This window comes from Stegostoma tigrinum, chromosome 2 (assembly GCF_030684315.1).
Source record: "Stegostoma tigrinum isolate sSteTig4 chromosome 2, sSteTig4.hap1, whole genome shotgun sequence".
In the NCBI taxonomy this organism is placed as follows: Eukaryota; Metazoa; Chordata; class Chondrichthyes; order Orectolobiformes; family Stegostomatidae; genus Stegostoma; species Stegostoma tigrinum.
This window is the reverse complement of record NC_081355.1, coordinates 109,500,290-109,523,583: the sequence shown is the minus strand read 5'-3', so window position 1 is coordinate 109,523,583 and position 23,294 is coordinate 109,500,290. Positions and strand designations below refer to the sequence as shown.

General features: G+C 42.7%; 1 protein-coding gene across 7 annotated transcripts in view; it reads left to right on the top strand.

Annotated features, from left to right (window-relative positions):
• The first annotated feature begins 1,102 nt into the window (after positions 1-1,102).
• LOC125447454 (frizzled-1-like) overlaps positions 1,103-23,294 on the top strand; it is a 59,637-nt gene continuing 37,445 nt past the window's right edge. For 3 of the 7 annotated variants that reach the window (XM_059638457.1, XM_059638450.1, XM_048521813.2), the window contains exons 1-2: positions 1,103-3,028; positions 6,930-7,049. In XM_059638457.1, the coding sequence (XP_059494440.1) occupies positions 1,402-3,028; positions 6,930-7,049 (1,747 nt within the window). In that variant the 5' untranslated portion in view covers positions 1,103-1,401. Of the gene's footprint in view, positions 3,029-6,929; positions 7,050-7,146; positions 7,621-23,294 lie in introns of those variants that run through there. The other 4 variants (XM_059638444.1, XM_048521821.2, XM_059638446.1 and 1 more) reach the window with 4 other exon arrangements.

The following is a 23,294-nucleotide window of genomic DNA, read 5'->3' as shown; positions in this document are numbered from 1 at the left end:
AATCTAATTGAATTATTTTGTGCACATCTGTTGCATCATCTGGTAGACGAAATAATAGTAGGGTTATGGTTTATAATTCTCTCATTCTATCTTGCTTATAACAAGAAAAAAATGTATTTTCCAATTTCATATAGGATTTAAAGTTTGTTATTTCACGCAGTGACTTACTTCAATATCCACTTAAACAAAAAAAAAATCGGCTCTGATAGTTTCGTAAACAAAGACTGTAACAACTCAGTTCAGTCATAGTTGCAGCCATACTGCCAGATTCGTGTAGTAGTTTAGGCGACTGTATCTAAAACCTGAACTTTCAAAAGTGGCCGAATTCTCTATTTACGTTCCCTGGATAAATAAAGGTTCTAAGATAATGCTATTTCGATTGTGCGCCCTTCTTCCCTAGTACCATGCTCCCCTAAGTTCCCACCCCTGCTGTTCAGTTCCGAAGTTTCAAAACACCATCTGGCAAAGTTGCAGTGCCGAATATTTCACCCTCCAGTTCCGAACACTTCCAGTTCCTGAGACACGCCCTTGTTACCCCTTTCAAAGTTTACGCCTTCCACTCCTGAAGACCGCCTAGTTGAATCTCGGAGCTTCATCTGTGGAGCCCCATGTCCCCGAAGTTTGTAGCTTCCTGGTTCTCACCTTCCCAGTAAACTCCAAAGCTCAGCTCCCTCTAGGTTTTGATGCTCAGGACAAGTTGCATTCACATTCCTTTCTACAAACTCCCGGCTCTTTCATTCTTTTGACTGTGGCTGCGCTCAGTATCCTCCTCATCCGTTCCCCTTCCCTCCCAAAACCTCTCAGTTGCCTTGGGGTGTGTGTGTGTGTGTGTTGGGGGGGGGGGGGGGGGGTAAGCAGCATCCTGACCAAAGGAACCTGGAATGCCTCCCTCTGACTGGCTAGACAGGAGGGAGCCTCCCCGGGGACGCCTGTACAAATTCTCCTCAATCCCGCCCCCAAAAGCTGCCAATTATTCAAATTACCATACGGATGTCAACCAATCATTGCGCTCCTTCTCACAGGGGCTGGGCTGGAATCAGATCGTGATTGGCTCCGATTTGTAGATCGCAGAGGCTCGAGCCGGTTTCAAGGCGTCTCTTGCCGACACTGCGCAGAACCAGGCGGCTGGGGGCTCCTAGAAACAGGCAGCAGGGAGCTGATGGAGTGACACAAATGGACAGTGGAGTTGGCGCTGGGTTGCTGCTCGGTTCGGGGCTGTTTTGGCATCCGAATCGTTTCCAGTGTGAAAATCATATCCCCTCTCAAACGTAAGTGCTCAACAATTTTTTTTTTGTTTTCTGAAAAAGAACGACAACAAACAAAACTTCTGTGTATTTAATGCCGTAGGATCATTTCCTGCATCGAAGTAGTTTGAAGAGAGGGGAAGAACGAGAGAAAAGTATGGCTGTGATTAATTGTTTCCATCTGGATCTGTGCAAACTTGCGAGCGCTCGGTGGCTGTTTGTGCTGCATCTGTTTCTCCAAGGACTGGGACCTGTGCGGCCACAGGGACAGTACAATAGCGAGAGGGGCATCTCAATCCCGGACCACGGCTTTTGCCAGCCCATCTCGATCCCCCTGTGCACAGACATCGCCTACAACCAGACCATCATGCCGAACCTGTTGGGGCACACGAACCAGGAAGATGCCGGCCTGGAGGTTCACCAGTTTTACCCGCTGGTGAAAGTGCAGTGCTCGCCCGAGCTGAAGTTTTTCCTGTGTTCCATGTACGCGCCGGTGTGCACGGTACTGGAGCAGGCGATCCCCCCGTGCCGATCGCTGTGTGAGCGGGCCAGGCAGGGCTGTGAGGCGCTCATGAACAAATTCGGCTTCCAGTGGCCCGAGAGCCTGCGCTGCGAAAACTTTCCCGTCCACGGATCTATTGACTTGTGCGTGGGGCAGAACAACACCGAGAAGGGCAGTCCGACCCTGGATCCCACACAGTCCTTACCGAACACCGGGACCATACACCCGCGGGGTTCCTCTGGCAGGGGGCAGTTCATTTGCCCGCGGGTTCTGAAAGTGCCCAATTACCTGAACTACCACTTCCTGGGGGAGAAGGACTGCGGGGCGCCCTGCGAGCCCTCCCGCACCAACGGCCTGATGTATTTCAGTGAGCAGGAGCTGAAGTTCTCCCGGATTTGGATCGGGATCTGGTCGGTGCTGTGCTGCGCTTCCACCCTGTTCACGGTGCTGACCTACCTGGTGGACATGCAGCGGTTCAGCTACCCGGAGCGGCCCATCATCTTCCTGTCGGGCTGCTACACCATGGTAGCTACCGCCTACATCGCGGGCTTCCTGCTGGAGGAGAGGGTGGTCTGCAACGAGAGGTTCGCCGAGGACGGCTACAAGACGGTGGCGCAGGGCACCAAGAAGGAAGGCTGCACCATCCTGTTCATGATGCTCTACTTCTTCAGCATGGCCAGCTCGATCTGGTGGGTGATCCTGTCGCTGACCTGGTTCCTGGCGGCGGGAATGAAGTGGGGTCATGAGGCCATCGAGGCCAACTCGCAGTACTTCCACTTGGCGGCCTGGGCGGTGCCGGCGATCAAAACCATCACCATCCTGGCCGTGGGCCAGGTGGACGGCGACGTGCTGAGCGGGGTCTGCTTCGTGGGCCTCAACAACGTGGACGCGCTGCGCGGCTTCGTGCTGGCGCCGCTCTTCGTCTACCTGTTCATCGGCACCTCCTTCCTGCTGGCCGGCTTCGTGTCCCTGTTCCGCATCCGCACCATCATGAAGCACGACGGCACCAAGACCGAGAAGCTCGAGAAGCTGATGGTGCGCATCGGCATCTTCAGCGTCCTGTACACCGTGCCCGCCACCATCGTCATCGCCTGCTACTTCTACGAGCAGGCTTTCCGCCAGCAGTGGGAGAAAAGTTGGGTCAGCCAAGCCTGCAAAAGTTACGCTATCCCCTGCCCCTCTGGCGAGCAGCCCCACATGAGGCCGGATTTCACCGTCTACATGATCAAATACCTCATGACACTTATAGTGGGCATCACTTCAGGCTTTTGGATCTGGTCCGGTAAGACTTTACATTCATGGCGCAAGTTCTACACTAGACTCACAAACAGTAAGCACGGCGAGACGACGGTGTGAAAACAAAAACGTTTTTTTATTTTATCAAAGAAAAACATTTCTCCCTCCGAGAGGGAGGGAGATTATACACACACACACACACACAAAGTCCTAACTTTGAAATGTGACAGACTCTTTCAAGTACTGTACCTTGTAAATAGCATCTGTAAGATTTTTGTAATTATATATTTGTATTTAAAATATCACCTCCAGAGGTGTGTCTTGTTTCCCCAATGTGTGGAGGATTTTTAAAAAAATTCTTGATTGGGGTGGGGGAGGGGGGAACGCACTGGTTGTTTCAGTGCTCGGAAACCAAGGATTGTTGTAATTCAGCTTGTAGTCGAAAATCGAGACGGAACTGCAAGTGAGTCAGACTCTCAAGTTAATCCTGGTGCCTGCCAACTCGCATGTTTGAATGCTGAACCTTTCGAGACATAAATTGGACCCGGAGGCAAATAGGACGATTAATCTTACCCCGGAACGAAAGGCTTCCATTGGGTCCTAACGCCAACTAAGTTAACATCGCTATTCGTTACACAACTTCAAAACAATTGATTCGAGGGCGAGGGTACACAAAATAAACTGATTAAACAATGGCTTTATGCATTACCTTTACCACTGGACGCCCAGGTTCAACCTAGCACGATCTCACTTGATGGGCACCCTGCTTCGAAATAATAAAAAAATTAATTATTTTTTAGCTGTTTTAGTCTTCAATGTTAATCCACCCCAAATGGATTTATACATTTAATTCGGATTAAAATTAGCCTGAAATCTGAAAATTTTCAGTGCATGGGAGCACTTAATTTTCCTATTTATTTTGATTAACTGCTCATTATTGTCAGTAGTAATTTTATTGCCTGGTGTATTGGGAAAAATCTCTCCACTATAATCTTAATTTAACTATATTGAAAGATCACCTAAGGTACAAGTTTGTTGTTCATTGTTTTGACTTGACTTTGAACATTTTTTTGGAGAGACAAAATACAGGTTTTGTGGATGGTGACTGCAAGGAATTGTTTGAAATCCCGGAGAATAGGTGACACAGTTTGTACTTAGTGGCATTAAGCAGCTGAATAATCAAAATTAATATCCTTGGTAACTTTTTTTTTAGAAAACAGGGGAATGATGACCTTCAAGATCATGTGAGCATTACTGAGCAGGTTGAGCTGAGACTAATGTTAAAGCCCAGAGTTGGTGTTGGTTAGGGTAGAGCATAATAAGACTGTTTTATTAGTGCTAAGAAGAACCTACTTCCATTCTATTCCAAATGAATGGTCCAGAAATCAAATGGTGTGTCGAAATAATCTGTAGTAGCATACACATCACATTTAATCCATTTATTGAAATGTGGGCCATTTCTCTCTGAAAATAGCAAGAGCCTTCACTTTTTTCATGTACTATATTACAAGCATTTTTAGTACAAGTGTTTTAAAAACACCATAACTGCACCTACAGGCATTTTTATTGTACTGCATTTTAAATAATTTGCATGAATGTCATGAAATAATGAATAGGAGTCTGTAGCCATAACATCATACAAGCCTGTACACATGGTTGAAATTCATTATTGTCTTCAAGTCCCTGATGAGCAAAAAAAAATGTCTGAACTTGGTATTCATTTATTTTTATTCACCATTACAGAATCCTTTATATTTATAGAGCAATAGAAAAGTTTATATATTCCATATTTTTAATTTCTTTGAAATAAAACTTCCAATTTTTTGTACAAAAATTAAATTGAGTCTGCCTTTACAGAAGTTTGCGTGCTTTTAAAAAAAAGGAACACACTGGTATGATGTATTATGCAGTGTGGTATTAATTTTTTCTGGTGGGTGGGAACAGAATGCTCCTTGGTTTGCTATTAGGAAATGTTCTCTTGGCTGTGTTTACATGTACGTATCTGCTCTTTGAAACCAGAGCACATGAATAGTAAACCTTTTTGGTTATAATGTTGCATTGTCATTCATAATGTCATACATTACCCTATGATGTTGGGACATTCTGTTTAAATAACATTTTTCCCCCACAAATTTATATGACTTAAAACAATGCATTTTGTTCATCAAACAATTTAAAATGAAACAAACGTTTTTCTGGGATTGCATTTCTGTCTGTGTAACTTGATGTTTTTAAGCCTTTTCAAGTACTTAGGAACACATTCTAACAATAAATTGATTTCAGAATGTATACATATAAAGCACTGTTCCCACCAGAGTCAGGTGAATATAGAAGCTTTAAATGCAGCAGACATTTATTTTCAGAAACAAAAATGTCAGTCGCTAGATTGAATTTTAGAGTGGACAGATGAATGCTATAGGAACCCTATGTATCAAGAGTTTTGTCTGCATTGTTTGATTTACATATTTTTAAAAATGCTGTGATCTGCAAGTTTTTCTGTCTCTGTTACACAATATGTATGCAATCCAAATGTTCTGGAGGTAAGTAATTTATATATGACCAACTCAATCATTTAAATTATTGAAAACCTATACATCACAGTTGTGACAAAATTTAACCCTGGCTTGACAGTTTCCAAATATAGATTTGAATGGCACTTAGCTAAGTGATCTCACCAGGATTGCAGGTTATGTATTTAAAGGAAATTATTTATACTATTGAGAATGAATATTTAAAATCACAATTGTCACCAAAATTATTAACTCAAAGTTCCCCGTTTAAACATAAAATCTTCTCGGACTGCTTAAGAATCTCAAGTTTATGACGCGAACCCTTTACAAATCTGCAATTCATAAGTCTGTGTAATTAATTTCATTGCAGCAATCGTTATGGTTTTATGAAGATAAATGTATGCATATGTCAAGGTCACACACCAGCTGTTTTGTGATGCTTTTCCAAAAGTAATAGACCATTATTGACTCCATTAATCTGTAGATATATTTATGCATATCCCATACAGAATGGGCACTCTAATCCTTGTTTATTTCCTAAGGGAGTGGCAGATTATTCCAAGCATGTCACTAGATTTTTAGTAAATAAATTTTTAGTTTGTCATTTAGTTCTAAGATCCTATATTTGGAAGTTTGTCATTAAATAGTACTGCAAAGCTTCATTTTCCTTCATCTTCAAATAGTCAGGCACACAGAGGTGTCTTTCTGCATTTAAATTGTACAGTTTTAAGTCTGTCCAAAGCTAATTACTGAGCTGCAAATTGTTCCATGTGTGTGTCATGCATATTCCGAGACGTGCACATTAGCTGAATAATGGGTAAAATTTGTACAAATTGTAAAAATAATTAATTTAAAGAATCAGATCCTCAAAAATCAAGTTTAAAACAGGTTATTGATTAACTATAATTTTAAAAAAAATCATTGATTCTTCCCATTTCAAAAATAATCTGAATTTAAAATTTTAATCCAAATGTAAGTATATATTTTTTATAAGGTTTCAAATCGAAGAATACTGTACAGGATTTACATTATTTTCAAATGTCTGAATATTAAAATATTTCATTTAGTTCAAAATATTAATCTTAAACATTGTTAAATACCTGATGCATGGCTGTTTTATTTCATTATACCAAAGGCAAATTGTTAACTTATATTTTCACTTCCACTCAATCTTCGGCCGCTGTTGGTAGGAATAACATTGACTAAAAAAAAACTGACGCCAAGATGTATTTTCACTACTACTAATATTCTGGCTCGTGGGATCTTCCAGAAACCAGATTCTAATTTGCAAATTACTGAATTGCAGACATGTTACATATCATTTTGTTTTAAATGATCTTACTTGATCAATAATTGTCAGGCTTTTTGTTCCACAGATGAAATACTTCTTATGAGCGAAGTAATAGCTAATCTACGTTTTATAATTTTTTTTATCAGCTTTTAAAAAGACTGTCAGAGGTTGTTTTAGGTCAAGAATGTTCGCATGCTGTTTTCCTGACAAGGGAGGAATACTATGTCGCTGCCTTGGAATTCCACGAATTCACTTACAAAGCAAAGGTACTTTGTAATAGATATAGTAATATGTGGTAAGAGAGACTATTGATTTTTAGTTTTCTACCTATAAAATGACTTATTTGATCGTTATTATTTTTAGGTCCGTTGGAGACCAAATTTTCCAAAGGGCAGTTTCACATAGAAATAAACTCAAGGCTTTTGGTGGCTGCAAAATAAAGTTGTTAAATCCTGGAAGCCATGCGTCAAGAACAGTATTAGTCCAAAAATTTGGGATTGTAATCAGTTACTATCTTTGAAAAAACAATTATAGGTTGAAGTCACAATTCTCTATATCTCACCTCATTGAATATGCGCCTCATCTCCATAGTGCTGCTGTTGCACTGTCTTGTACTGGGACATTGCTCCATTTATGCCACATGTTTAAACACCAGCTGTGAACCATTTTAAACATTGCCAGCCAGTAACAGCCCTTAGTATCTTAACAGTGCAAATCAAAACAACATGGCTGAGAGAAACCAGGTTGGCACCTCACTTCACAGACAAGAGCCTCAAGATCCTGGCAGACCAGGTGGTGGAGAAGAGGGCTGTTTTCATTCTCTGACAACAATCAGAAGAGACCATGATGTCAGATGCTGCCCTCCTGATCTGAAGTTGCTACCCAGATGAGGTACATCTGGGAATTTGTACCAGTGCCTTAATAAAATGAATGACATACTGCATTAAGCATAAGGGCAGCCCCTTCTCTGCTACCTGACACTTAATCTGTTATTGCACCCATCACAATCCAAGGCTCATGACCTGTGACCATCGCTATCACATCAATCCCCTATGCTCCAATGAAAAATGTTCCAACCTATCCAGTCTCTCAAATCCCCCAGCCCCGGCAATATTCTGATAAATCTTTTCTGCCCCTCGCCAATTTAATAACACCCTCCCTAGAGCAGAGTAACCAGAACTGTACGTTGCATCCAGAAGTGGCCCCCCCCAATGTCCTGGACAACCTCAATAGTACGCCCCAACTCTTGTATCCAATGGTCTGAGCATTCTTTATTACCCTGTCTACCTATGATGCAACTTTCAGAGAATTATGTACCTGAACACTTAGGTCTATCTGTTCGACAACACTACCTAGGGCCCTAATATTAACTGTATAAGGTCTGCCTTTGTTTCGTTTACCATTTATGCAAATTAAACTACATCTGTCAGTCCTTAGCCTATTGGCCCAATTGATCAAGATTCCATTGTAATCCTAGATAATCTTCTTCACTGTTGACTATACCACCAATTTTGGTATCATCACAAACATAGCAACAAAGTTTCCTAAATTCTTATCAAAGTCGTTGATATAAATTACAAGCAATTGGACGCAGCACCTTTCCTTGCAGCACACCGCTGGTCACAGGACTCCAGTGTGAAAAGCAACCCTCCAGCACCTCCCCGGACTGATATATCCCCTCCCTACCTCCCCACCCATGCTCTCCTCTCCACCTATCTTCACCTCTATCCACCTTCAGTCCGCCTCCCTCTCTCTCCCTATTTATTTCAGAATCATCTCCCCATCCCCCCCTTCTGATGAAGGGTCTAGGCCCGAAACGTCAGCTTTTGTGCTCCTAAGATGCTGCTTGGCCTGCTGTGTTCATCCAGCCCCACACTTTGTTATCTTGGATTCTCCAGCATCTGCAGTTCCCATTATCTCTGACCACCACTTATCTCCTTCCGTCAAGCCAATTTTCTATCTTTGCCAAGCTCTCCCTGAATCCCAGGTAATCTAACTTTACTCATCAGATTACCATGTAGAACCTTGTTGTCTACAAGGATGTTAACAAGGCTTTCAATGTCTACCACTCTACCTCCATCAATCTTTTTGCTTATGTGCTCAGAAACATCAATCAAGTTTGAGAGACACCATTTTCCATGTTGACTGTCCCTAATCATTCCTTGCCTCTACAAATGCACATAAATTCCATCTCTCAAAATTCCCTGCAACAACTTACCCACCACTAATGTAAGACTGGCTGGTCTGTAGCTTCCAGGTTTATCCTTACAGCTTTCTTTAATAAAGACACAACATTAGCCACCCTCCAGTCCTCTGGCATTATCCATGGTTGTAGATGATGCAGACCTCTCTGCTAGGGGTCCCACAATTTCTTCCCTAATTTACCACAATGTCCTGGGTCACACTCGATCAGATCCTGGGGATTTATGTCTTTCAAAGACCACCAGCACCTTCTCTTCTGTAATGTGGACCGTTTTCAAGATGTGAATATTTATTTTACTGAGTTCCCCAGCCTCCATTTCTTTCTCCACAGTAAAAACTGATGCAAAATATTTGTTTAGTATCTCTCCCATCTTCTGTAGTTCCACACATAGATGACCTCTTTGATCCTTAAGGAACCCTGTTCTCTCCCTAGCTGCTCTTAAATGTACTTATAAAATGTTTTTGGATTCTCCTTGACCTTATCTGTCAAGATTATTTCTGCCCTTCGGATTTCCCGCTGAAGAATTCCCCTGCCTCCCTTTTACTCTCCAAGATATTTCATTGATACCACTTCCTCTGTGCTTACTATTTACTCACTTGGGACAATTCACTCCATTTTTTGACTGAGGAGCGAGTAGCTCCTGATCAAGCATGATTCCCCTTGACTGGACTAAGAACTACTCCCCTTTGACTTTCAGACAACCGCTTAGTTGAAGCGTATGCTATCTACGTGCCATGGAATTTGCTGTCACATACTGTAAGGGTGACATTTATAAAGCATTGTGCCATACGACAGAAGCTGCATGGCTTTCTTTCTGTTCTAAAAAGAATGTAGGAAAAATGTCATGTGAACTTAAACTGGCATACCACATCAAGGATTTAAGATGGCGAATCAAATCGGAAAAATTATTGTGGGTTGTTTCCATCAATTTTTTTTAAAAACCCAAAAGGAAGCCACACCTGGTAGCTCTGCATACTTTGGAAACCTGACACGCTCTCCACATAATTTCATGGTATGTGTGATCTGGCCAACTAGTGACTTGTGTTCTTAAATTTGGTTGCATTGTTTTCTTGAAATGCTGCAACTTCACATATAAAGCTAGAAAGGAGGAGGATCATTCTGTTTAAGTATTGAATTAAGGCTAGAGTGATTAATCAACTACAGCGCAGCATCAGAGGTACATGTGTCAATTTCTTCAGCTTCAACCTTAGACACAAATTTATCAGTAACTGCCTTGTTATGCACTTCAGATCAGTTATTGAAATAACAATGCATAAACAAAGCAATGCAGTCATCAGAACATGAAGGTTGTGAACCAGGAAATGCATCCACTCACCCAATCAAGTTGTATTTGCAAATGTTGACATATTTCCAATTTTTTTGAAGAGTTACAACATCATGGCTTACACTAACAATGACAGAAGCCATTATACTTGACTTGATAGGAAGAAAGTAATATTTTAAACCAATCGGAAAACTGTTCATACTATTGAATAAATGCAGTACCTTGTTTATGTGATACATGACTAATTTGGTAGTGATAAACTATAAAAAGTAGCTACGTTGTCAATATATCTTAGGTCACAAAATTGAAAATAAGAATTTTAAAATTAAATAATAGCAGTAAAACATCCATATAAGATGAGTAAATACCCGATGGTGTTGCTTGTGAATAGGCAAGGGCCTTCAGTTTGGTTCCTGATTTTTATACAGGCAGCTTATAATGGCTAATCCTACTTTGCTACAGTACAAGAAACATACTGAGTCAGAATGGAAAGTAAATTTTAGATTTATGTAGCATCTTTCAAGATCTCATGACATCCCAAAGTGCTTTAAAATCAATAAAAGTACCTTTGATGTGTATTCACCTTTAATACAGGGAAAGTAACACTCCATTTTTGCATTGCAAGTTCTGACAAACAAATGACCAAATCATGTATTTTAGGTTTGTGGCCTAGGGATCTTTTGATTGCCAGAACATGAGAAACTCCTCCCTGATCTCTACTAGGAATTGCCCATGAGATCTTCTGTTAATTCATTCCACATGCATTGGTGACTTAGAAAAGCACATCCAACCTTTTCACTTGACATTATATCTATTTACAGTCTGTAACATTGCAATTGCCTGCTTCCTCTAGCCAATGTTCCAGAAGGCTGTATTTTTATGTGTTCACAGTACTGAAGGTCAAACTATGAGGAGAATGCAGAGATGGTTCCGTGTGATTTAAGTAAGTTCAGTGAGTGGGTAAATGCATAGCAGATGATGTATAAAGTGGATGAATGTGAGGTTTCCATTTTGGTAGCTAAAACAGGAAGACATTATTATCTGAATAGCAATAGAATGGGGAAGAGGGGGGGTCCAAAGACCTAGGTGTCCTTGGACACCAGATGCTAAAGTAAACTTGCAGTTGCAATAGGTGATGAAGAAAGCAAATGGTATATTGGCCTTCACAGCAAGAAAGGCTTTGAGTGAATCAACAGAGCTTTCTCACTGCAATTGTTGAAGGCCTTGGTGAGTACACAACTGAAGTATTGTGGCAGTTTTTGTCTCCTTATCTGAGGAAGCATGTACACACCGGGAACCAGCGTAGCCATGGAGGGAGTGCAATAAAGGTTTACCAGATTGATTCCCAGGATGGCAGGACTGACATATGAATAGAGACTGGATTGATTAGGAATATATTTGCTGGAGCTGAGAAGAATGAGAGAGTAACTTAGAAGCCTGTATAATTCCAAAAGGACTAAGCAGGGCAAATACAAGAAGGATATTCCCAATGGCCAGGGATTTCAGAAGCAGAAACCAGTTTAAGCTTACTGGGTAGGCCATTTCAGACTGAGAAGACGAGAACCTTCTTCACACACAGAGTAGTGAGCCTGTGGGGTTCACTGCCACAGAGAACAGTTTGGTCTAAAGGAACCAAAAGATATGGGGCAAAACCGGGAACAAGGTACTGAGTAGAAGAATCAGCCGTGTTCACATTGAATTGAGGAGCAAGCTCAAAGGGTGGAATGACCTACTGGTATTCTTATTTTTTTCAATGATTCTGTGTAGTAAATCAGTGTCCACTATCTTTATAATCTTAATATTAGTAGTACAATTAACAAACCAAAAACAGATTTGACTCTTAGGAGTGTCTGTCAAAATCTTTGTCTGACCATACTTCATACCTCTTCCTAGTAAATCAGTTATGTAACTTTAATCCTGTAAGCTTAATATAAGAGAAATGTTCATCATTATTCAATTGACAGGCATCCAGTTTCAAAACGCTTTGTCATCCGTTTCTGATTTACTTTGTTAGCACTGCCAATACCCTTCTTTTGTCTTTAGTACAGATTTTCTCCCTCAGAGGATCATTAGTTTTTGGAACTCTAATCCTTAAAAGACTGCAGAGGCAAATTGTTCAAGTATTTTTAAGGCAAATGTGGATACATTCTTGATAAGAAGAGGATGAAAGGTTTTTGGCATTGGGCAGAAAGGTGGGGTAATCAGACCAGCCATAATCTTATTGAATGTTGGAGTACACTGATGCGGCTGAATGGCATACTCTTGTATGCTAACAAGTAATTGTGTTCAAATATTCACTTTATTATTCCATTGGTCATAAGGTATGAGTTCAGAGTGGTGGATGCACGTGCTGTGACAACTTTCAGTCAATTTTCACCAAAGGATCTCGAATAATACAATTCTTATAGTAGAATTATCCCAGACCCTGAACAATGTGGGTGCTGGCAAGTCAGTTGGGAAATAACAGTGAGATTGATGGAGAAGAATGTCTTGGGTCAAGGAAACATGTCCAATTCTAGAGCAATGATTTGAACAATGAGACGAGAATCTCATCCCTTTCCATGCCATTGGTTCCTAACCTTGCTTCATTGTATACATTTTCTCATTCTCCTATGCACTGGACTGAAGCTAAATAATAAACATTTCTGAAATGAAAGTCAAGAGTGGGTACCTGGTTACTCCAACTTCCTGTGCCTCCATCTTGCACAGCAGTCCTCAACAACTCTGGCACAGCCCATGGGCAAAGACCACCCACCGTCCCTTTCCACAAAGGTTGGCATTGGACATGTAACAGCCTCTTCATTTCCTTATGACACAACTCTGACCTATTAATATATAGCTCTCCAGTTCAATGCTGAACATTGGATGTGTTGGCATCTTTCATTATAATACAGTTGCTAGGTCACTTTGTGCACAGGACAAAAAGCCACCTCATAATTGGACGATGATGTCTTTCACGGCTACTTGTTTGTTCGGCTAATAGTCACTCACTTTATGGCTACTTGCACACTCACTTCCTTTCTGCCTTGTCTTCTGGTTTATGTTTTGCTCCATCATTCTGAAATGAAGACTCAAAGTACTTCTGTGTCACCTTGTCATTTAATGCAGAGAACAAAGTCAGGCAGTTTGTCATGGTTGTCAGTGAGCAGACAAGGGGGTGGACACATTGGTGAGCTACTACCCTGTTACTTCTCAATGTTATTGCTTAAAAATAACTGCAGATGCTGGAATCCAGGGCAGACAGACAGGAAGCTGGAACAGCACAGCAAGCGAGGCAGCATCTGGAGGAAAGGAGCAATCAATGTTTCGGGTATTACCCTTCTTCAATGTCAAACCTACACCACACACCAGCAGCTTCTGCAGCAAATGTAAAATCTCAAAGAACTGTGGATTCTGTAAAGCAGGAATGAAAACAGAAGTTGCTGGGAAAGCTCAGCTGGTCTGACAGCATCTATGAAGAAAATATCAGAGCTAATGTTTCGGGTTCAGTGGGTCACCAGACCCGAAACGTTAGCTCTGATTGTTTTCTTCACAGATGCTGCAAAACTAGCTGAACTTTTCCAGAAACTTCAGTTTTTGTTCTGCAGCAAACATGTTGTGACTACTTCAACCAAATGGCCATGTCTCAAAGCCTATGAGGAATAATCCTTGGTCAAGTCAAGGGAGAGAACCTTCAGTCAGACTGTACCAGCACAATAAGTCAAAGACAGTGTCTCCTTTCAGTTTAACAGCTTGGATACAGTCATTTGGCTCCTTGGGCAGGAGGAGTCAAAGAGTCTGTTTCACTAAAATCTGGGGATTGGGCTACAGTCACTCCAGTAGATCCATGCAACCAACATGAAGATTTATAATAAGTTTTTTGGTGAGCTGCACAGAGATCAGTCAGAGGCCCAATCATTCGTCAGTCAGGGCTGGCCATCCAAGTGGGTCCAGAGGGTGGGCACATTCGGTCCAGGGACCTAGTCAGTCAAAGTCAAGGGTGGCTATCAGATGCCACTACTGTGGTAGGGAACTTGTAGAAGTTGATTGTGGGAATTGGAGGCAGCATGCTGGAATTCAGAGTTGGGAGTTATTGTGAAAGGGGTTTCCCAACATAAAGGGTGATAGATGATGGTGCCTTGGAGGACATGGATTACTGCAGGCAGAGGAGAATCTGATCAATAGCCACAAGCACCCTGGCATTGATTGGGATTAATGCGGCACAATGGATGATATGGACTGTAGGGCCTGGATTCATGGAGCAATGATGGGAGATGAATATATAATTCAAAGGGGTACGTGAAGCATTGGGAAGCTCAGTACTGATAGTCTCAACAGGGTGAGCAGGGAAAAGGACATGGAGATTTGGGATGTTCTTTGAATACACGGCTGAGCCCATGACTGGAGATGTCAAGTGCAATTTCCATTGCCTTCCATACTCATACAATTATAAATGAGCAAAGGAAATAGAAAATTGCTGTGAACAGAGTGGGTGGGATAAGCTCTTCTTCTGTCATCTGGCTTCTACTTGTGAGTGATGTGAGGCACTTGAAAGGCAATTGCATTAATTAGGCACTTGCACAGTATAGGTTGAAGACATCTGTAAATGTACTATACTGAATATCAAATCTGTGCATTTCCCAATTGTGTGGATATAAGACCTTGTCACAGACAATCTTGACCATGTCATTGGTCATTACACGTCGACCATAGTCACTTTTGTGAAGCTGGAGTAGTCATAGGCAACTTTAAAAGTGCGTACAAGGACCACCAAAGGTAATGCAAGGTTTCATAGACTGTGCAAGAGCTTGGAGCTGATTTCATATCACCTTGAATTTTACATATTCACCAACATGTGTTGGCAATCAAAACCTTTCTTTGTGATGTGAAAGATGGAGGTGGGGAGACAAAATATCAGTAATCGTACAGCACTTCCTATCTCAATGGCCGTCAAGTTGACAGCTGCACTACACTTTTAAGCATTTGGCTACTTCCAAGGATCCACTAGGTCCTTTCTACAAATGTATCAAAGCTTTGAGAAGATTTGTAGCTCAGGTTGAGGTTCTGGATGTGAGTTTGCTCGCTGAGCTGGAAGGTTAGTTTTCAGACGTTTCGTCACCATTCCAGGTAACATCATCAGTGAGCCTCTGACGAAGCGCTGGTGTTATGTCCCGCCTTCTATTTATCTGGTTAGGTTTCCTTGGGTTGGTGGTGTCATTTCCTGCGTTGGTGATGTCATTTCCTGTTCTTTTTTCTCAGGGGATGGTAGATTGGCTCCAAATCAATGTGTTTGTTGATGGAGTTCCGGTTGGAACGCCATGCCTCTAGGAATTCTCGTGCGTGTCTCTGTTTGGCTTGTCCTAGGATGGATGTGTTGTCCCAATCAAAGTGGTGTCCTTCCTTATCTGTATGTAAGGATACTAGTGATAGTGGGTCATGTCGTTTTGTGGCCAGTTGATGTTCAGGTATCCTGGTGGCTAGCTTTCTGCCAGTTTGTCCAGTGGGTCATGTCGTTTTGTGGCCAGTTGATGTTCATGTATCCTGGTGGCTAGCTTTCTGCCTGTTTGTCCAATGTAATGCTTGTCACAGTTCTTGCAAGGTATTTTGTAAATGACGTTCGTTTTTCTTGCAAACACTACATTGGACAAACTGGCAGAAAGCTAGCCACCAGGATACATGAACATCAACTAGCCACAAAATGACATGACCCACTATCACTCGTATCCTTATATACAGATGAGAAGGACACCACTTTGATTGGGACAACACATCCATCCTAGGTAGAGCCAAACAGAGACACTCACGAGAATTCCTAGAGGCATGGCGTTCCAACCGGAACTCCATCAACAAACACATTGATTTGGAGCCAATCTACCATGCCCTGAGAAAAAAACAGGAAATGACATCACCAACGCAGGAAATGACATCACCAACCCAAGGAAATCTAAACAGATAAATAGAAAGCGGGACATTACACCAGCGCTTCGTCGGAGGCTCACTGATGATACTACCTAGAATGGTGACAAAACGTCTGAAAACTAACCTTCCAGCTCAGCGAGCAAACTCACATCCAGATGTATCAAAGCTGTCACTGGTAGATTTGCTAGGAACACCCGGGAGCATTTACACCATTTATTTTGAGGGGATAGATTTGTGGATCCAGAGAGATATTGAGAAAAGGGATCAGTCTGAGGCTGGTGCAGTTGGGAAAAGGAGCAAGTCAAATAGTCAAGGCAGGCAGGAGCAAAGCAGAAAACAAAGTAAGACTGATAAATTAAACCACATTTATTTCAATGCAAGAGGTCTGACAGGTAAGGCAGATGAATTCAGGGCATGGTTGAGAACATGGGACTGGAATATCATAGCTATTACAGAAGCATAGCTCAGGGATGGACAGGACTGGTAGATTAATGTTCCAGGGTGTAGATACTATAGAAAGGATAGAAAAGGAGGCAAGAGAGGTGGGGGCAAGAGTGTGTGGCATTTTTGGTTAGGGGTAATATTACAGCTGTACTTAGGGAGGAAATTCCGGGGAGTATGTCCAGTGAAGTTATTTGGGTGGAATTGAGAAATAAGAAAGGGATGATCACCTTATTGGGATTGTACTATAGATTACCTCAGTGGTCAATGTAAAATTGAGAAACAAATTTGTGGGGAGATCTGTTATCTGTAAGAGTAATAGAGTGGCAATGGTAGGGGATTTTAACTTTTCAAACATAGGCTGGGACTGCCATGGTGTTAAGGGAACAGATGGAGAGGAATTTGTTCAGTGTGTACAAGAAAATTTTCTTATTCAGTATGTGGATGAATGAGAGAAGGAGCGAACTTGATCTGCACTTGGCAAATAAAGCAGGGCAAGTGAATGAGGTGTCAATTGGCAAGCAGTTTGGGCCAAGTGATCGTAATCAGTTTTAACCTAGTTATGGAAAAGGATAGATCTGATCTAAAAGTGAAGGTTCTAAATTGGGGGAAGACCAATTTTGATAATGTTTGAGCAAGAACCTTTCAAAAGTTAATTGGAGACACATATTCACAGGTAAAGTAATGGCTGGAAAGTGGGAAGCCTTCAAAAATGAGATAAAGACAGTTCAAACACAGTATGTCCCTGTTAGGATAAAGAGCAAGGTTGGTAGGTGTAGGGAATGCTGGATGACTAGAGAAATTGAGATACTGTTCAAGAAAAAGAAGAAAGCATATGTCAGGTACAGACAGCAGAAATCAAGTGAATGCCTAGAGGAGTGTACTTACTTAGTATAAGTAGAAGTATTTAAGGTTTTAACAAAGATTTGTAGCTTGGGTTGTGGGTGAGGTTGACTTGCTTGCCGAGCTGGCTTGGTTTTGTTCAAGCCGTTTCATCACCACGATAAGTAATGTCATCAGCGCGGCCTTCGATGATGCGATGTTGTTCTCCTCTGCTTGGAATTTATATTATTCGGTACATTACGGTGAGTAGTATCACTTCCGGTTTTGTTCTGTATGGGTTTGTATATGGGATCCATATTTGTATATGTTTGTTGATTGCTTTATGGGCTGGGAACCCATGGATATCTTAAAATGCATAAGGGTGGATAAATCTCCTGGACCACATTAGGTGTACCTAGAACTTTGTGGGGAACTATGGAAGTGATTGCTGGGCCCCTTGTTGAAACATTTGTGTCATCGATAGCCAAGGGTGTGATGCTGGAAAACTGGAGGTTGCCATTATTTAAGCAGGTTGTAAGGAAAAATCAGCTAACTATAGACCAGTGAGCCTGACATCAGTGGTGGGCAAGTTGTTGAAGGGGATTCTGAGGGATAGGATTCATATGTATTTGGAAAGGCAAGGATTGATTAGGGATAGTCTACGTGGCTTTGTGCTTGGGAATATGTGACTGAGAGGATTGATGAAGGCAGAGCATTGAATGTTGTCTCTATAGATTTTAGTAAGGCATTTGATAAAGTTACTCATGGTAGGCTGGTTAACAAGGTCAGATCAGATGGAATATAGAGAGAACTAGCCGTTTGGATACAGAACTGGTTTGAAGGTAGGAGGGAGAGGGCGGAAGTGGAGGGTGGCTTTTTGGACTGGAGGCCTGTGGCTAGCTGTGTGCCACAGGGCTTGAAGCTGAGTCTGCAGCCATTTGTCACCTATATAAATGATTTGGATGTGAATGTAGGAGGCACGGTTTGTAAATTTGCAAATGGCACCAAAATGTGTGGTACAGTGGATAGCAAAGGAGTTACCTCAGAATACAACAGGACCATGATCAGATGGACCAATGGGCCAAGGAGTGGCAGATGGAGTTTTATCTAGATAACTATGAAGTGATATATTTTGGCAGAAAAAGATCAGGGCAGTACTTGTAATGGTTAATGACAAGGCCCTGGGGAATATTGCTGAACAAAGGGATCTTGGAGTGCAGGTTCATAATTCCTTGAAAGTGGAGTCACAGGTAGACAGAATAGTGAAGAAGGCATTTGGAATGCTTGCCTTTCTTGGAGAGTGCATTGAGTATAGGAGGTGGGAGTTTATGTTGTGGTTGTGCAGGACAATGGTTAGGCCACTTTTGGAATATTGCATTCAGTTGTGGTCTTCCTGCGTACGAAGGACATTGTTATACTTCAAAGGATTCAGAGAAGATTGGCAAGGATGTTGCCAGGGTTGAAGGGTTTGAGCTAAAGGGAGAGGCTGAATAGGCTGGGGCTATTTCATTGTAGTGTCAGAGGCTGAGGGGTAACCTTATAGAAGTTTATAAAATCACGAGGGGCATGAATAGGGTGAATAGCCAAGGTCTTTTCCCCAGGGTAGGGCAGTCCAAAACTGGAGGACATGGGTTTAAGGTGACAGGGGAAATATTTAAAAGGGACCTGAGGGATAACTTTTTCAAACAAAGTATGGCACGTGTATGGATTGAATTGCCAGAGGAAGTGGTGGAGGCTGGTCCGATTACAACATTGAAAAGGCATCTGGATAGGTGTATGAATACAAAGATTTGGAGGGGTATGGACAAAATGCTGGCAAGTGGGACTAGATTAATTTACGATATCTGGTTGGCATAGACGAGTTGAACTGAACGGTCTGTTTCTGTGCTGTTCAACCTTATGACTCCATGGTGCCAATTGTGTCACATGACACTGCTTCATTTCATTACCCCATCATGAGGTCAGTGCTCCAGACCACAATGGTAGGTTTTGCCAACATAAGCTGGCGTACTTCAGGTGCAGGGGCCAATAGACAATGTATACTTTGTACTGAGAAGCCAAATCATAATACAGCAGACTTCATCAACAGAAGTAGATTTCATTCCATCGATATAACAGTCTTCTGCGAACATCAGTAGCACATCTTGGGAGTCAATGCCAAGAACCCTGTGAACTGATATAATTAAGAACGCCTCTGTTTCGAGTATAGACAAGGTTGAGAGTAGGGAGGTCTGAAATAAAGTTTCAGGGACACAAGATGGCACCGGCAAGCAAGAAGTTGGTGCGGCTTCCTCTACATTGGGGAAACCAAGCGGAGGCTTGGGGACCGCTTTGCAGAACACCTCCGCTCAGTTCGCAACAAACAACTGTACCTCCCAGTCGCAAACCATTTCCACTCCCCCTCCCATTCTCTTGATGACATGTCCATCATGGGCCTCCTGCACTGCCACAATGATGCCACCCGAAGGTTGCAGGAACAGCAACTCATATTCCGCCTGGGAACCCTGCAGCCATATGGTATCAATGTGGACTTCACCAGTTTCAAAATCTCCCCTTCCCCTACTGCATCCCTAAACCAGCCCAGTTCATCCCCTCCCCCCACTGCACCACACAACCAGCCCAGCTCTTCCCCCCCACCCACTGCATCCCAAAACCAGTCCAACCTGTCTCTGCCTCCCTAACCGGTTCTTCCTCTCACCCATCCCTTCCTCCCACCCCAAGCCGCACCCCCCGCTACCTACTAACCTCATCCCACCTCCTTGACCTGTCCGTCTTCCCTGGACTGACCTATCCCCTCCCTACCTCCCCACCTACACCCTCTCCACCTATCTTCTTTACTCTCCATCTTCGGTCCGCCTCCCCCTCTCTCCCTATTTATTCCAGTTCCCTGTCCCCATCCCCCTCTCTGGTGAAGGTTCTAGGCCCGAAACGTCAGCTTTTGTGCTCCTGAGATGCTGTTTGGCCTGCTGTGTTCATCCAGCCTCACATTTTATTATCTTGGTTTGAAGTGTGTCTACTTCAACGCAAGTAGCATCCGGAATAAAGTGGGTGAACTTGCAGATGGGTTATTACCTGGGACTTCGAAGTCGTGGCCGTTTCGGAGACATAGATAGAGTAGGGACAGGAATGGTTGTTGCAGGTTCTGGGATTTAGATGTTTCAGTAAGAACAGAGATGATGGTAGAAGGAGGGGAGGTGTGGCATTGTTGGTCAAGGACAGGATTACAGTTGCAGAAAGGATGTTTGGGGACTCGTCAACTGAGGTAGTATGGGCTGAGGTTAGAAACAGGAAAGGAGAGGTCACCCTGTTGGGAGTTTTCTATAGGGCTCCGAATAGTTCCAGAGACGTAGAGGAAAGGAGAGCAAAGATGATTCTCGATAGAAGTGAGAGAGACAGAGTAGTTGTCATGGGGGACTCCAACTTTCCAAATATTGACTGGGAACACTATAGTTCAAGTACTATAGATGGGTCAGTTTTTGTCCAGTGTGTGCAGGAGGGTTTCCTGACACAGCATGTAGATAGGCCAAAGGGCAAAGCCACATTAGATTTGGTACTGGGTAATGAGGTGTTAGATTTGGAAGTAGGTAAGCACTTTGGTGATAGCGATCACAATTCTGTTATGTTTACTTTAGTGATGGAAAGGGATAGGTGTATACCACTGGGCAAGAGTTATAGCCGGGGGAAAGGCAATTACAATGAGATTAGGCAAGATTTAGGGAGCATAGGATGGGGAGTGAAACTGCAGGGGATGGGCACATTAGAAATGCGGAGCTTATTCAAGGAAAAGCTCCTGTGTGTCCTAGATAAGTATGTACCTGTCAGGCAGGGAGGAAGCTGTAGAGCGTGGGAGCCGTGGTTTATGAAGAAGGTGGAATCTCTGGTCAAGAGGAAGAAGGCGGCTTATGTTAGGAAGAGATGTGAAGGCTCAGTTAGGGCGCTTGAGGACTACGAGGTAGCCAGGAAAGACCTAAAGAGAGAGCTCAGAAGAACCAGAAGGAGCCATGAGAAGTTGTTGGCGGATAGGATCAGGGTAAACCCTAAGGCTTTCTATAGGTATTTAAGGAATAAAAGAATGACAAAAGTAAGATTAGGGCAAGGATAGTAGTGGGAAGTTGTGTGTGGAGTCAGAGGAGATAGGGGAAGCACTAAATGAATATTTTTCAACAGTATTCACTCTAGAAAACAACAATGTTGTCAAGAATATGAGATACAGGCTACTACACTAGGTGGGATTGAGGTTCACAAGGAAGAGGTATTAGAAAACCTACAGAGGGTGAAGATAGATAAGTCCCCTGGGCCGGATGGGATTTATCCTGGGATCCTCTGGGAAACCAGGGAGGAGATTGCCGAGCCTTTGGCAGTGATCTTTAACTCGTCATTGTCTACAGGGATAGTGCCAGACAACTGGAGGATAGCAAATGTGGTCCCCCTGTTCAAGAACGGGAGTAGAGACAACCCTGGTAATTATAGACCAGTGAGCCTTACCTCAGTTGTTGGTAAAGTGTTGGATAAGGTTATAAGGGATAGGATTTATAATCATCTAGAAAAGAATAATTTGATTAGGGATAGTCAGCACGATTTTGTGAAGGGAAGGTCGTGCCTCACAAACCTTATTGAGTTCTTTGAGAAGGTGACCAAACAGGTAGATGAGAGTAAACTGGTTGATGTGGTGTATATGGATTTCAGCAAGGCGTTCGATAAGGTTCCCCACAGAAGGCTATTGTACAAAATGCAGAGTAATGGGATTGTGGGAGATATAGCAGTTTGGATCGGAAATTGGCTTGCTGAAAGAAGACAGAGGGTGGTAGTTGATGGGAAATGTTCATCCTGGAGACCAGTTATTAGTGGTGTACCGCAAGGGTCGGTGTTGGGTCCACTGCTGTTTGTCATTTTTATAAATGACCTAGATGAGGGCGTAGAAGGATGGGTTAATAAATTTGCAGATGACACTAAGGTCGGTGGAGTTGTGGATAGTGATGAAGGATGCTGTAGGTTGCAGAGAGACATAGATAAGCTGCAGAGCTGGGCTGAGAGGTGGCAAATGGAGTTTAATGCAGACAAGTGTGAGGTGATGCACTTTGGTAGGAGTCACCGGAAGGCAAAGTACTGGGCTAATGGTAAGATTCTTGGTAGTGTAGATGAGCAGAGAGATCTCGGTGTCCATGTATACAGATCCTTGAAAGTTGCCACCCAGGTTGACAGGGCTGTTAAGAAGGCATGCAGTGTTTTAGATAATAAAGTGTGAAGCTGGATGAACACAGCAGGCCAAGCAGCATCTCAGGAGCACAAAAGCTGACGTTTCGGGCCTAGACCCTTCATCACAGTGTTTTAGCTTTTATTAATAGAGGGATCGAGTTCCGGAACCATGAGGTTATGCTGCAGCTGTACAAAACTCTGGTGCGGCTGCACTTGGAGTATTGTGTACAGTTCTGGTCACCGCATTATAAGAAGGATGTAGAAGCTTTGGAAAGGGTGCAGAGGAGATTTACTAGGATGTTGCCTGGTATGGAGGGAAGGTCTCACGAGGAAAGACTGAGGGACTTGAGGGTGTTTTCATTAGAGAGAAGAAGGTTGAGAGGTGACTTAATTGAAACATATAAAATAATCAGAGGGTTAGATAGGGTGGATAGAGCCTTTTCCTAGGATGGTGATGGCGAGCATGAGGGGGCATAGCTTTAAATTGAGGGGTGAAAGATATAGGACAGGTTTCTTTACTCAGAGTAGTAAGGGAATGGAACGATTTGCCTGCAACGGTAGTAGATTCGCCAACTTTACGTACATTTCAGTCGTCATTGCATAAGCAAATGGACGTACATGGAATAGTGTAGGTTAGATGGGCTTCAGATTGGTATGACAGGTCGG